The sequence below is a fragment of the Calonectris borealis genome, chromosome 2 (genome assembly GCF_964195595.1).
Source record: "Calonectris borealis chromosome 2, bCalBor7.hap1.2, whole genome shotgun sequence".
Taxonomy (NCBI): domain Eukaryota; kingdom Metazoa; phylum Chordata; class Aves; order Procellariiformes; family Procellariidae; genus Calonectris; species Calonectris borealis.
The window spans coordinates 8,201,684-8,217,249 of record NC_134313.1 but is presented as its reverse complement, the minus strand read 5'-3'; the positions used below and the strand labels follow the sequence as shown (position 1 = coordinate 8,217,249).

General features: G+C 40.4%; 1 protein-coding gene across 4 annotated transcripts in view; it reads left to right on the top strand.

Annotated features, from left to right (window-relative positions):
* The first annotated feature begins 2,230 nt into the window (after nt 1-2,230).
* Nucleotides 2,231-15,566, top strand: part of KHDRBS3 (KH RNA binding domain containing, signal transduction associated 3) — a 104,965-nt gene continuing 91,629 nt past the window's right edge. For 2 of the 4 annotated variants that reach the window (XM_075141121.1, XM_075141120.1), the window contains exon 1: nt 2,231-2,752. In XM_075141121.1, coding sequence (XP_074997222.1) covers nt 2,665-2,752 — 88 coding nt within the window. In that variant the 5' untranslated portion in view covers nt 2,231-2,664. The remainder of the gene's footprint in view (nt 2,753-15,566) is intronic. The other 2 variants (XM_075141122.1, XM_075141119.1) reach the window with 2 other exon arrangements.

Below are 15,566 nucleotides of genomic sequence, written 5' to 3'. Positions count from 1 at the left end.
TAGAATAAAATGTGATAATTTTATAATTCCTATATTATTAGAGACCTGGTGAGAAACAAGCCTTCAGACATCCAGTAAGTCTTTCTCTACTGTAAACCAGACGGAATTGGTATAATTAAGGAAGAAATACTGTGGTTTTTTGAAACACCAAATGATTATTTAATCAGTTATCAGGGAGAATATGACTCTTTCCAAGAAGGTACATTGTGTTTTACACCATTTGTAATAATATAGCTACCTTTCTGTCTGAGGTCCTATATGCTGTAAGGAGACTTTAAATATATTTTTGGCTTTACTGGCAAAGATAGGGATTATTTTGCCCCAGGTCATTCAATAAGGATTACACTCCTACATATTGTTCTGTGTCAAAGTTGTATGTGTCTGCCTGCTCCACAACAGATGGCTGCATTTCAGTAGTTTTATACAGAAGATGTATATGGAAGGTTGAAATAAAACATTTGTTGTAAACCAACTTCTTCCAGTTGCTTGTATGTTTTAGTTGTATCCATCAAGCTTGATGTCATGCAGGAGAATTTTTAAAATATAACTTTGTAAATTTGTTTCTGTTAGTCCTAGGTCAAGATTTATTTGGAACAGTTGTAGAGAGAATGTAAATCAAGTATATTTCATATTGTAACATATCAGACATTGTTTTATGAGATATTCCAGTCTGTAAAATACAAGAAGAAATAAGATACCATAATATATGGTCCTTCTGTTTTAAGGGTGAAAGAGCACATGTAATTCTGAGAAGGGAGCCTTAACCTCTGCTTCCAAGCTTTGAGTGAGTGATTTCTCATGCTGGTCTTTTTTTCAGACCTTTTTTCTCCCCATCTTGCAAGGATATGACTAAGATACATTGCAAACCTTTTTTTTGCATGAAATACAAAACTAAATGTATGATTATTTGATTCACAGAGATATTTTCAGTGGTCTTTTAACTGTAGCTTATCACTTAAAGTTTCTTATCAGCTTTTCCAGTTAATGCTGGTTTAAAACCAACAGAGAAAGGGAGGAAAATGTTACTTTAGCATTATGATTTTGGCTACAGCAATTTAGTAATTTTCCTCTGTTTTGCCCTTGTGTTCTGTTACAGAGGAGAATAGTTGGTCTCGCTTCCTTTGGGCTTTTGTCACCAAAGATTCATTGATGAAACACCTAGGGTCTAATGAGGAAGCTATGTAAAGCCTCAAAGCTAAAGATCAGAGTGAATAATGATCTAATATACCAAGTGCATCCACCGAAAGAATAAGAAAATATGCTTGAGCAAGGGCTCTTAAACTTTACTTATCTTTCTTGTAAAATAGGCTGCTACTGAATCACAAGCCCACTTACAATGGCCCATCGGTGTAATTCAGTGGAAATAAGATTTTCTGGCTAGTATTTATGAAGTGCTTTGTATTACTAGAGGCATAAGCACAAAATGCTAGATAAATAAAGAGTACCGCTGTTCGGGGCAGAAAAAGAAGTTAAAATAGCGGTTTTACTCCCCCTTTAAAAACAAATCTTGCCTTTCTTCGTTCCCCTTCCCCTCGAGATTTGAAAGGGAGAGTCAGGACGCTGTCCCGGCTCTCTCGACCCCCTCTCACCCCCCGTTTCCCCGAAGAGCGGGTCCCGAGGAGAGGAGTGCGGCCGGCAGGAGGCGGGACGCCCCGGGCGGCTCCCTTCTCCCCTCGCCTGGCTACAAGCTCTCCGTTCAGGGCACTCCCGCAGGCCGAACGCCCGCAGATCCGCCGGCGCCGGCGTCGAGGCGCTCGCGAACTCCCGGAGGGGAACAGCGTCAGCTCTCTTTCAGGACAGGGACCGCTGTGGGTTTTAACGGGAGACGACGCTCCTCGTCTTCCTGCAGCCCCTCGGAACCGCCCGGCGCCCGCTCCGCTGCCCGTCAGGAGCCGCTGCGCGAACGTTACCTCAGCGCCGCACCCGCCCGGCGCGAGCACCACCCCCCGGCATCGGCGGCGGGGCGGGACAGGACAGGCGCAGCCACCAATCCGAAGCTGCGGCCGCTCCCTGACTGACAAGCCACACCACCCAATTGGAGTCGTCACTTGAGTAGGCGGGGCGACAGCGAAGGGGGCTCTACTATCACCGCCCATTGGGAGGAGCCGGGAGCGGGGCAGCGGCCTGGGGCGGGGCTCGGTGGGCAGGGGGCGCGGCTTCAGGGCGGTTAGGGGCGTGGCCTCGGAAGGGGTATTTAAACCTCGTGCGGAGCCGTTCGCTCGCTCAGTCGGCGCAGCGCCGCTGGAGGTGCAGGTGTGTTGTCTGCGCCAGTCGCCTCACGTCCTCCCCGTTCTGCTTCGCGCGTGTGTGCCGGAGGCCGGGGGGCCCCGTCCCGCCTGGGCCAGCGGCTCCCGGGACGCGTCTCTTCCTCCTTCCCTCCCCTCAGCCCCGTGCGCCTCCGCAGAGGGATTTCTCCGCGTCCCTTGTCCGGTGTGGGGGGCCGTACCCCCGGCCCGCGCCCCTTCCCTCCCCGCTCCCGGCCAGAGGCTTGCGGCGCTTCCCTCTGGATGCGTCCCCGCAGCCCCGGGCGGGAGGCGGCCAGGGGGAAGCGCTGCCTCCGAGGATTTACCGCCGCCTGGGACTCGGACCCGCGCCGCCGCCGCCCCCTTCCCAGCGGGGGCATCGGGCGCCCCGGCTCCCCTGCCGCTCCAGGCCGCCGCCGCCATGGACGAGAAGTACCTGCCCGAGCTGATGGCCGAGAAGGACTCGCTGGACCCGTCCTTCACCCACGCCCTGCGGCTGGTCAACCAAGGTGAGGGCTGGCGGGGGCAGAGCGGGGCCGCTTGGTCCCGCCGCGGGGACGAGCCGGAGTTAGCGGCGGCCGCGGGGGTGCTCAGTCGGGGGTTTACTCTTCGTTTTGCGCCGCTCGGTGGGTGTTTTTTGTCTTCAGGCTGCTGGTGTTTACCGGCTCCTGCCTCCTTCCCCGTGCTCGGCTGCGGGGAGCAGTCGGGGTGTCTGCCCGGCCCCGGCGGCCGCTGCCCGGGCGGTGCTCTGCCTGCCAGCCCCGGGGCGTCCCGGGCTGCGCCTCCAGCAGGCAGAGGATCTCCCCAAGCAATAGCAAACGCTGGACCCCCTTCCCAAATTTCTCCTCTTTCATAGGTATTTTTTGCAATAGGGAAGGTATGATCGCTCACTGCTTGAGTTACACGTTATTCCAAGTTGAATTGTTGTGCAGAACAGCTTGGGTCTTCTGTGCTCTGCTTGGGCTTCAAGTCGATTAAAACACCAAAAGGTTTTTCTGTTTTACCCTGCTAATGTGTTTCTGAACAATAAGTAGCTTATTGTTTATATCTGTGTAAGCCTTTTTAAAAAGGAGCCTACAACCTATGTCCTTTCCTAGGAACTTTTGGCTCTGTAACTAAAATATTAAGGCACCAACAATACATTTTGGTGAATCTTTTAAAAACCCAAAAGCATATTTTCTTTTGCAATGCATAACTATATAAGTGATTCCTATCCCTTCTGCATCTGACATGTCAGATATGCTTTAAAATGCTAGCTCTTTGTTTCAATGATACTAGACTGAATAGAAAAGTAATTCTCTGTGGTTTACAATATGATTTAATGTAAATTTGGAAATATTGTGTAATTGGCAGGTGACTTTTGAGTACAGCTCTGGAGAGGCAAACACTTGATACAGTGCCTGGGATGGTCAGGTGAAATAAGTTACGAACCGATCTTCTGATATATCGTAATGACAGCCAAAATGATTTTGGCTTCAATTGAAGTGATTACAAAGCTCTGCTAGTGTACTTTACTTCCTATAACAGGAATAGGACTAAATCAATGTGGCTTCTTTTATTGCATTGTTGTAGTTTTTGATGTGTAATGGACTGCGAATGCCCATCTCTAAATCGGAAAGACAATCAACTATTGTCTGAAATATTCTGGAGTTAAGAGTAGCTGTCACAGTTTCAGCTGTGGAATGCATATTCTGTGTGATTTGTAGCTGCATGTCCTTGGCTGGTTGGTATTTTGCATATTTTTCCTAACTTTGTAAAAATACCACTGTTGATAGTGGGAGAAGGAGAATTATGTTAGTGAATATATATTTGTATTGTTTGCTGTAAATAAAATAACTTCTTAAAATTTAGCTTGATGGCTGATAATTTAAGGTTGCAAATTAGTGAAGTTCCTCTCCATCTAGTGAAGGAAGAATCTTTTTTTGCATATGTAAATTATTTGAGGACGTTATAAAAGTATGATTTACTATTTTACAGTGTTTATGGAAGTAGATATGACTGTGTGGCTGTTGCCAAAATTGTGACTTTTTGGGACTACGATAGTTTTTTGAGGTTCTCATTGAAATGAGAAATTAGAGGACAGAAACTTCTGCCTGCTTTTATCATGTAACACTTGGTATCTGCATGCATACTTTCAGCTCCAAAACCAAATGATAGTGAAAAATTGAATGTAGATGGACATGGATTCAATGTCTTTATTCTAGTATGTCTCTAGATCTTTTTGTTTGTTTTGAAAGTGAAGTCTTGCATTAAAGCTGAAGTATTTCACATTAGAGATGGGTAAAAAAGATTAAGGATTATTTATCAACTGGTTAACTGTAGTTTAAAATGCATATTTGTATAATGTCTATGTAAAATAGATATTTTGGGCAGTTGTAGAATCACCAAAGAACCAAATAAGGTGAAGTAACTGTATAATACAAGTGGGAAATATAAGAGGAGATGTTTTACAAAGCCATCCTGTCATGACACTAACTTTATCAGTGACTGTTTTTTTTCTCAATTGTAACAATTCTGTGCAGTTAAATGAAGGCAAATATTAGTGGACATGTATATGTAATAGTTCTGGCTTGTACTTCATATGTCAGGTCCACTGACTTCTTTCTGTGATAGTTCAGTGAGCAGGCAAATGAAATGGCTTGTCTAATTTTTTAAACTGGGTTTGTTTAGCTTTTTAATTTAGAATGAAACATGTTTCTCAGTTGGGCTTCCTCCAGGTACATGTGAGAATGTCTTAGCAAAGGTTTTAGTGCTTAAAATAACCAGCTTAATTATGTAATAGCATTTTGATGTCTTAATAGTATTACGTTTACTATCTGTATTTACTTAAACTGAAATACTGTAGATCAGCCAACTTTCTTCAGAAACTCAAGATTGATTTGTAAGAATTGTGTGGTTGAATTAGTAAATCCTTCCAAGATGCTGAAGGAATTGATGTGTGTGTACTGCATAGACAAAAGAGCCAAACCGCTAACAAATTTCTAACCATGTTGAAAATTGGTTTCTAGGGAAAAGTCCTGTGTCTAGACTTCCCAAATTTGTTAATTATAGTTCTCAAATGGAAGTGGACACATTTGCATATTATGTTTATAATTACAAATTATAATTTGGGTACACACAAATTACATAATTTTAAATGATACAGGAAGAAAGTGGAGCTTGACATGCTTTTAGAGTTCCCGGGTAGCCTTTCAGTTGAAAAAAAAAGATGTGGAGATAACTAGGATGCTGCAAGAATACTTTCCTGGGCATTATTATTAATCTGTATTTCAGAATTAAGGGATGACAGCATCTCTTCTTGCCCTAACAAAACCTCATTTTAAGCATTTTGAAAGCATTAAAATCAAAGATCAGTATCCTTCATTGGTCCTGCATAGTACATGGAAGTGCTGATTTTTGTTGTTGAAAACTTTGCTCAAGTATTTGACTTGTCTCTTTGGGACACAAATATAAGACCTATTGTTAAATTTTGCTTTAAACAGTCATTGAAACATTCGGCTGCTGCTTAAATTTTAGGACAGTAGAAATCTTTTGCAGGAGACTAGACTATATCCTTTGCTCTAATTAAGATGATTTACTTGTATACTTGAACATTAAGCCTTGCAAAAAAGGGGATATTTTTACCTGTAAACCTTTAGACATGTTATAGATTGGAAACAGACTTATTTTGCATGGGTAGTAAGGTGACCATGCTAACAGAATTAATTTGCAGCTGGTACCAGGCAATGGGAACTGGAACACTACATCCAATTATTATCTTATTATAAGTTCTGTAATTGAAGAACCTTGGGAAATACAAGGTTCTGTGAAGAAGCAAGAGTTTAGTACATGTGTATTAGTATTTTTCCTATTTACAACTCTCAGGTGCTCATCTCTGTGCAAAATCTGAAAAATATTTTTGTATGTGAAAGTGATGCTTGTTTTGAAATCAGGCTAGTTCTTTGTTTATCATTGCAAGGCACTGAGTAGCTTTACTTTTTGACCTTTTTTTGAGACCTTTATTTTGAAGGCTGACTTTGTTTGCATTTGGAGTTGTATGTAAATGTTGGTAAATGTGCAAGTGTAATGTTGATTGTAATAACTTAGTTCAGGAGTGATGCTGTAAAAATATTGAAAGATCTGTAAGAGAAGAGTTACTTTATCTTTATTGTCATCTTTCACATCTATGCATAGTATTGATTTATGGTAAGCATTTTGTGAATGTTGGGTAAAGTATGTGAAATTGCAGATGGAAGAAGCTAACTGTAAATAAAAGATGTTGATACCAGACATGTTTTGTAACAGGAAACATTAAAATGGATGCCTGACACTTGTTTGATTTGTGTAATGTTAAATGTGTAGGTGGAGAGGACTCTGTAATCAAAGTTAGGGCAGCTGAAATCCTTTTAAGTCCCAATGCCATTGCTGAAAGACAACTTCTCTCTAGATGGTACCTGTGAAATTCTTCCTTACAAGCTGCTTTTAGCTACTTTGAGATTTGAGGTAATAGCTTAAATTTGCGAGGCGTCCTTTAAATTGTCAACAAGATGATGTACAGGAGTAACAAGCCTTCCTATCAGTAGATGGCTGTATGTGCTAGCTGTATATTGAGTGACTTTACTGAGCCATGTAACTAGTAGTGATCAGTAGAGGCTTGCTGGTTCTTGTGTCAAATTTTGAGGAGGAGTTCAATAATCAAATAGACTAGTACCTCCCTAAGTATCAGAGAATGGAGTGTAAGGAAAAGTATCCTGACTTTCTGCATTGTGGAGGATATTAACTGTCTGGTTTTTTTAGCAGGTAAAGGATAGCTTTGTAAAAATGTTTGAAGTAGGTAGGAACTTATAGATTAAGGTTCAATAGATGTTACTGATTTTGAATGAATCTGTCTTGTTCTGCACGCTTAGCAAGGATTTTCTTTAATTTTTCAGAAACAGAATTCTAATTTTTCACAATTCTAAAAGATGTACTTAATTACATGTATTGAAGTGACATATGTTGTGATATAAATAATCAGTTTGCTACCGAATCATCCACTTTCCTCTGAGGACAGGCCTTTTGTGGCATGAACAGACGCGCGTGGTGCTGCTCCTTCCCAGTCCCGATGGTGCTACATGTACTCCCTTGCTGTATAACCTCAAGCCCTCCTTCATTTCTCATGGTAGTCTCAATCATATGAGCAACACTTGTTTCAAGTGTTCTGCTCTTGGAGGCTGGCAAAACACTTTATGAAGGTGACAGGTGTTTTGTAAAGCAAATATAGCTGAAGAAAACTGGTTGGGTGTTAAGATTACTTGGAGCATCCTATTAATTTGAATAAAATAGTTATGTAATTTGCCCTTCAGACAAAGATTTTTTTTTCAGACAGCAAGTCACTAAGTTATCTTTCTTAGAGGTTAGCTAGAAAGAAGAAACTCTTCTGTTGTCTTCTAGTAATCAGACTTCAAAACAGCAATCTATGAAAATGTGGAGGGGGAATTGGTTAGGAATTTGGCAGGCTCAGTGTGATGAGAAATGTAGTGACAGTAATAGGAATGGACATGGTGTGATGGTAGCGCCATAAAACCAGGGAAGGCTGGCTTTGGTTCTATTTCTAGTTTCTTAAAACAGCATGAAAAGTAGTAAGATTTGGAGTGAAGAAGGAATATTTCAGAGATTGTCCGTCAAGTCTCAGCCTTCCTTATTCAATAACACTTCAGAGGATCATGTTTTTGTTTTGTTGCTCTTTGCTTTTACTGCGGTGAAACTGTATTGGGAAATTCATAGGAGTTGTTAACAATTAGATTCTAGTCTTGGTCTCTTAAAAGGCTGGGGAAGTGATTTATCAGGTATTCCAGTCATGTTAACAGGGCTGCTGTGAAACGCAGCTGAAGATAATCATACATACTTCACCCTAGGCTCATCTGCTCTGAAGCATAGCTCTAGCCCGCAGCCACTCACCAATGATCACATTTAGTCTAAAGCTGACTTCTAATTCACTTGCACACTTACTTTGGCAGTCAATGAGAGAGCTCGAATTTAAAGGTTTCAAATTTGAACTGACATGGTTTGTCACTTTCAATCCTTTTCGACACCAGCCATGCAAATTAAAACTGTAACCTTCTGAGTACTTGTTTACTGGAGAAATCAGAAAGAAGGTCACAGCCCTGAATGGCTGCTCTTCTGGCCCTTGGCTTGTTTGACTTAGCTTGCATGTGCTTAAATTCTATGTATGTGACCTTTCTGCCATCTGAGTTTTTTCCCCCTCTGACTTCAAGTGTAATTAAGAAACAAAAGAATTTAGGATGTGCTTGATTTGAAAGAATTGGGTATCAAAGTTCAGAGTTGAGTAGCCTCTGTAAAGTATTCAAGTGTGTTACTGCATGACTTTTTAATTAGTATTTAGCAGTTTCAGTAAAAAGTATGTTTAAACGGATTAACTGGTAACTGACACCTAATATTTTATGGTGAATTAACTGGCTCTTAGCTGAGCTCTGCAGGAATTTTGCAAGCTTAATGTTTACATTATTAATACTGTTTTTCAAATAGAAAATGATAAAGGATGGGATGCTTATACTGGGCAAGTGGAGTGTCTTGGTAAAGTGGGGTTATCTACCCCTGAGATCTGGGAAGACAAGTCTCACCTGTGCAATGGGAGTTGCATGCTAGGGGTGGTAGTTGTTCTGGGAATTTAGAGCCATATATTGCTAGCTAAGTATGACTTCCAAGTACAACTCTAGCCAGAAAATTAATATCTTGATGGCCTTAAGCTAAGGCCATAAAGGCATATGGACTAGGGAATTTCATTTTCTTGTGACATTCTAGGTACAGAAGTCCATGTGTCTTAATTTTTGAGAAGATCATGGAAAAAACACAATGCTTCACAAGCTTGAGAAGGTCTGTAGGCCTCTTGCTAGTCTGATTGGTTTGTGAAAGTGGTCATTAACCTGTGGTTTGAGTGCCTTGCTACCTTCACAGAGGTAAATAAAGGTGCTAAGAGGCCCTTTAAACTGGTGATGAAATGCCTGGCCGAAAAAAGTGCAAATGGAAAAATAAAGCACAGTGCTTTAGCAATGGGTGATTAACTCTTAAATCAAATATAAGAACTAGCAGATTTTGCATCTCTAGACATCTTCGATTCAAAATGAGATGCATTTCTGGACATTTGATCTTGATGAATTGTTAGGCTCTTTACTGAACTGTCAATATTTGGGAAATACAGTAGATGTAGGCTGGCTATTTATGACAAGGAGCAAATTTAAGAGTAGCAACTGGAGAGGTGGAATGAAGAAACATTTTTGTTAAGCTGAGAAAGCTGTATTTTTGTGTCTCAACAGCTGAGCAGTGCATGTTATTCTTTGTGGGTTTATCCTGTCTTAAAATATTCCTTTGCTTGAATTCAACTTTGTCATATTTATCACTTATTGTTCTTTTGTGTTGTAATTTTTCATCCTTTTACCTTATTGTCAAGGTAAAATTAATAAGAAACTGGAAAGTTAAATGGATTTCCTTCCTTCCTATTCTCCATTTCCAGTTGCTGTTTTGCTGGCTGCCTTCCATTTCTTATTTTGATGTGTTTATCAGGCTTTTGGCTTCAGCTAGCAGCTCAACAGGAACAAAGTTGCAAGGCAGCAAACAAATGTCAGTTTAATTCTTGTAGTTGGTAAATCTTTCACTTTTTTGGCCTATATAGGTGGTGTTTTATAGGTCTTTATTTTCTAGGAAGGATTTCTTGACAAAATAATTGGAAACCGAAAAGATTAGAAATCATTTCAGTAAACCTATTGTTCTTGCACTTAATCCAAAAGAAAATTTGTTATAAGAACTGCTGCTGTGCTGATCTTGGTATAATGTAATGACAGTGAAAATCTGAAGTTGTGAATCCTTTCAGGATTTACTGATTTTCTTCAACTTTATTAATCCATTTGGGTTGTACAAAAGGAATAGTCAGTAGGAGAGGTTACCTTTTCATGGACGAGACAAAGAATCTAAGAAGTCAAAATTGCTGCTGTTGCTCTGACACTGAATACTGCTGCATTTGCTGAATGCTTGGACAGTAAATGCATCTGCAGTCTCTTACTGCCTCTGATTATCCAGTAACACTCTGGAAAGCTGATGTGTTTGAAAGCAAAAAGCTTTAGGTATTTTCAGCCAGTTTTTCCTGCTGCTTTGGGATAATAATGATGTTTTTAAAAAATATAGAAGTGGAAGGACTGCTTTTAATGCAGTCGTTCTTCCTTTTATGTGTCTCCTTTTCTGTTAACTGATAATGGACAAAAGTTTTTCAGTGGTTCCTTTTCATCTGTGTCCTAATTAACTAGAGGTTGTCAACTAGAGGTGGCAGTGAAGCACCAGTCCTGATAATCTCTGGTCAGCAGCCCAGTTTCTGCTCCCTGAGCTCCTTAACCCTCAGGTACTGAGGATCTGATCTTTTTCATGTTGTTTTTCTCCTGCTACCAAGAAGAAATGATGTCCTCCCTTGTATGCAGGTTTGAGTGATACAAATCTATGGGGTAAACCAGTGAAGTAAAAAATTGCCCTTTTCTCTTCTGCCCACCTCCAAAGTAATATTAAATGATAGATTTCACTTTTGCAAAAGTGAAAAGTACTAAGGTCCATCATGTCTGATTCTTTCATGGCTTTTTGTTATGCTTAACTATACCCCTCCCTGTGTTTTGAAGGAAAACAGATTTTTCTATTCTAGACTTGCCTTCACACCGTTTAAGTACAATGTTCTTGGTCCATTTGTACAGTCCTGGAAGTTCAGAAACCTAGAGTGGTTTGTCACTTTACGAATTATCCGACTGTTTCGTGACCACCTCCAGCCTGCCTTTTAGGATCAAGAAGCTCTAATTTCAAGAAAGAAAGATGTGTCACAGCTGAGGTTTTTTGCCTTCCTTACACAGGTTCCCCAAAACTTTTAGAGTAGATGGAGGATTTTCTTAAAGTGAAACAGTTTCTTACTAATGATTTGACTCAGTTTCTCCATTTAAATCCTGGCTGTGGGTGGAGGAGCTAATCTGCTTCACTTTCTGCTTCAGAGCAGGTAGGTTGCAGTGATACCTTTAGCTGTAACTAAAAGAGTTACAGAAAAGCAGCTGTAACTCTTGCTGCTTTTCTAGAGAAATCCTAAAGATACCCAGGCTGAGGAGGCAGAGTCTGCAAGGTGAAATGTGGCACCTTTGTCCTAGATCTTAAGACTGGAAAGGATACTGTGGTCCAATTCGTCTTGTGTAACACAAATTGGTCTTAAAGATTCTTTTCACTTATCATATACCCTTGACCTTTTTATTACACCATGCATCCCTGGTCTGGAAAAATGATTAGGTTTTTATCAGCCTACTGTATGAAAGCATACAACAGAAGATTTATCATGTCTTTAAAGCTTACCGTATCTGTTCTTCAGACATTTTTTCTGCAGACACTTGAAGTCTTCACAGAAGCCTGTTAATACAATGTGAAACAAATGTCAGGAATGACATAAGTGTGGCTGTATAAAATGCTTGTGAGGGAATTAATGACCTTTTCAGATTTCTTCCAGGCTTATTTTTTTCTGTGAATTTGGGTATCTCTGGCAATTCTGAAGTAATATGAGCACACTTTAGAAAGAGCAGAAGTGTTCCACAATGGGTTTTCCTGTAGGATACCTATAGACCATCTTAAATATAGTGATGCTGAAAATTTGAAGATAGAACTTACCCAGGAAGGTTTTTGGATGCTATCTCTGTGTCAGGAAACTCATTGTATTAGCAGGAGGTCACTCAGAAGAAGAAATCCTCATGCAGTTTTTAATTTTGCATGGAGATTTTCTGAAGGGCTTTGTGGACCACTTACTGGAATTACTTAAAACGCAATGCAGCCTGCGTTGTGAGCCGGGGGGTGGGCGCCCAGCCTGGCCATGCCTGTGGGGCTCCCCGGGGAGGGGCTCAGCCCCCTAAGGAGAGCTGGGAGCTGCTTTTGTGGGGGCTGCGCACGAGTGCTGGGTGCTGTTGGTGTTCGCTTGTCACAATAACTCTTGCAGCCAGATGTGTTCTCTTTGCATCTTAAAACGCAGGTCCCTCCTGAAAGCCGATCTTGGGTTAACTGAGACTTCAGTGCTGAGAGGATCGTTCTGTCAATATTACTCTTCACATAGCTTCACTATGTGAATATAAAAAGTTGATGCGCAAGGTATAAAGGCTTTAATTGGTAACCAGCCTGTTTGAAATTAGCATTGGCCACCTCATAGGTATTTGTCTTTACTGCTCATACCTTGATCACAAGCTTAGGCTCAAATATAGACTGAATGCTGCGGCTGTAATAGAACTACCTTATCTTTGGACACAGGGTCTCCAAATAGAATTGAGATGTGGATGGGAGCTGAAATAGCTTTGGCCTGTGCTGTTCTCTTGGTGTATGCTTTAACTAGTAAGACTGCTGTCAATCAGTCTGATTTGATAAGTCTTGAATGAAGTTTTAAAAGAAATATTTTGCCAGACTCTTAAACTCTAAGCTCTTAGAATATCACATTATTATCAGCTGATTAAATGGAGAGTGTGGGGAAACTAGCATAGCGTTATTTATAAATCATTTGTTCATAGATGCACTTGCAGAATTTACAAATCTCCTGAAATAATAGTCCTTGTTTGGAACACTAAGTAATAATTCACCTAGTTCAATATAAGGTTAATTAAAAATGCTGATATATGTTTCATTATCACGTAAATGGCAAGTAGCTGGCTGTGAGACCAGCTCTATGAAGAACTCTAGACAAATTATCCTTTTTAAATTAATGCCCTGATAGAAGACAATGGATGTGATTTGCTTTATTAACCAGTAGATCATGGTTTCTTTAGAGTCCAGTGGTATGCTGAGTGTTATGCTAACATAATGTGTTTTCTGCTTCTGAGTAGCTTGTAGGTCCTCAAGGCACTGATCCCTTATTTTTGTCAATGTGCTCAAAGCAATGACCAAAGCTTTCAATGGTTGGTTGTCTAGGCTAGAAGGCTACCTGTTATGATGGCTTGCATGAAGATGATGCTGAGAAGTTAGCTGCTCTGGATAGCCTCCTGCTTCGTCTTTCTGCTGGGGAAAACAGTGAAGTGGCTAGAAAAAAATGGAATCAGAAGTACTTTTCTTTCCCACTTGGATGGAGTAGGGTGTAAAACTATAGGTTTCATTCTGTACAGGCCTTTCAGAATCCTTTGCTTGACTTGATATTACTGGAGTAATACCTGGCTAGAGCTCAAACCTGTAGTTTGTAGTGAGTGAATTTTTCAGGGTAACCATTATTCATAAGTCTGCAAATGGTGCTAATCACGTAGGTATGTCTTGTCAGCATCTGTATGAGGTATTTTTGGGCACCTCATTTGGAAGGTTTTGGTGCTGTTATCAAAGCAGAGATTTGAAGCTTTTCTGCAGAGTCATCTGAGAAGAGCTGAGTGCAGAAAATACAGAAGGCAAACATAGTCCTTTATTCAGATTCGGCACCTTAAAACATGGCTGTGCATACTTGTCAGTAATGGATGTCAAGCTGTGTTGGAATAAAACAAATGTTAGAGTATTGTTTTTCCCTTCATTTTATTGATGACTAATTAGCTATTTGAGCTGTATCAGTTACAGTCAATCAGCCTTTGTAATAACCCCTCTTCACCTTACAGTATTTCATCCTTAAAATCATAACATCATAGAATCATTAAGGTTGGAAAAGACCTCTAAGATCATCGTGTCCAACTGTCAACCCAACACACCATGCCCACTACACCATGTCCCTAAGGGCCTCACCTACACGTCTTTTAAATACCTCCAGGGATGGGGACTCAACCACTTCCCTGGGCAGCCTGTTCCAAGGCCTGACCACTCTTTCAGTAAAGAAATTTCTCCTAATGTCCAGTCTAAACCTCCCTTAAGATAGTTATCCTGAAGTGGGAGAAATTTTTACAGGTAACTAATTGAAATCCTAGCAGAATAGTAAATGCAAGTTCAAGCTAGGCCACAAAATGAAGAAGTAAAAGCAGATGGCCCCTTCAGAAAAATAGATTAAAGAGAATAGATGCTCCTGGACAGTTACATAGTTAATCCCTTGTTTCTTGTCAGGAGGTACTGCCAATAGATAGTTACTGTGCAAGGGTAAAATAAAAACTGTATGAATTTAATGAAGAAAACATTTTTCCTCATTCCCAGCTCTTTCTGATAACTTAGCGTTATGTTCTTATTTTTAAGATACAGCTATAATAAATTGGAATATAACCTGTTAAATTAGTTGTGTGTAGAAAGGGATGTACAAAAAAGAGCAATCCTGGGAATGTAGTTCCATTTATATTCAGGAAAGATTCATTCTAGCATTTCTGGTATTTTCTTGCTCTGTGAAACACTGACAATTGAGTCTCTGAACCCTTATGTCAAATTTGGTAGAGGTATTTGTGCCTATATTTCTCCTGATGGCTTGAGGAAGATTTTAACTTCTCCCTTGTTAAATGTTCTTTCCAGATTTATTATTAGTGGATAGTCAGATCTTTTTCAGTTCAGTTAAGCACCTCTATTTCTTGGGTTTATGTAGCACACTCTAGCATTTTAGGTGGTTATTCTGTTTGTAACTAGTAAAGTCATTCCTGCACTTGCTCTAAAATCAGTGAATCAAGAAGGGGAAGTGGGATTTGAAACTTAATGTACGCATGAACCATTCTTTAGGAAGACTTATTCATGGAACCATAAGTACCCATTATGACTGTTTTGGTCTTTTGTTCTTCCCAGATGCACTCTTATGCTTTTGCTTTTCTCTAATAGAAAGGAGTGATAGAACAATCTACCATATTAAATGGTTATTGCTCTCAGCTGTTCATCCTTTGGGCACCCAGACTGAATTCCTTAGGCAGCTGCATTTTTTTAAATGCATCCCCTTTGTCCTCTGCCACATCTAGAAGGTAACTTGATGCTATACTTCTGGAAACTGGAGCATCAAAATTCCCTTTCCCATATAGAAGCAATTTACACATCACTGAACCAAGAAGTAATGGCACCTCAGGTTCTTGGTGTTTGCACTTTTCTTACTGTTTCTGGCAGACAGAAGTGATGGAGCAGAAACTTGAATATATGGGATTATGAAGGTGGGGGGGGACAGGCAGGGCAGGTGTCTGGTTAGTAGCAGCTTCTGCATTTTCCCAGTGCTGCTCATATCAAATTTGTGACCAGTTCAGCTTTGGTTTTGGTGTCTCAGCTTGAATGTAGGTTTACTTCCCTGTCTATTGGAAAGAAACTTGGCCTTGGGTTTTTAAAAATACTTTTTACTGAAGATGCTTTTTTATAAATAAATTTACTAACCTGAAATATATGACTTATTCAGAAGAAACTGCTTAGTTTTACTTAAGTTAAACGTGAAGATACTTT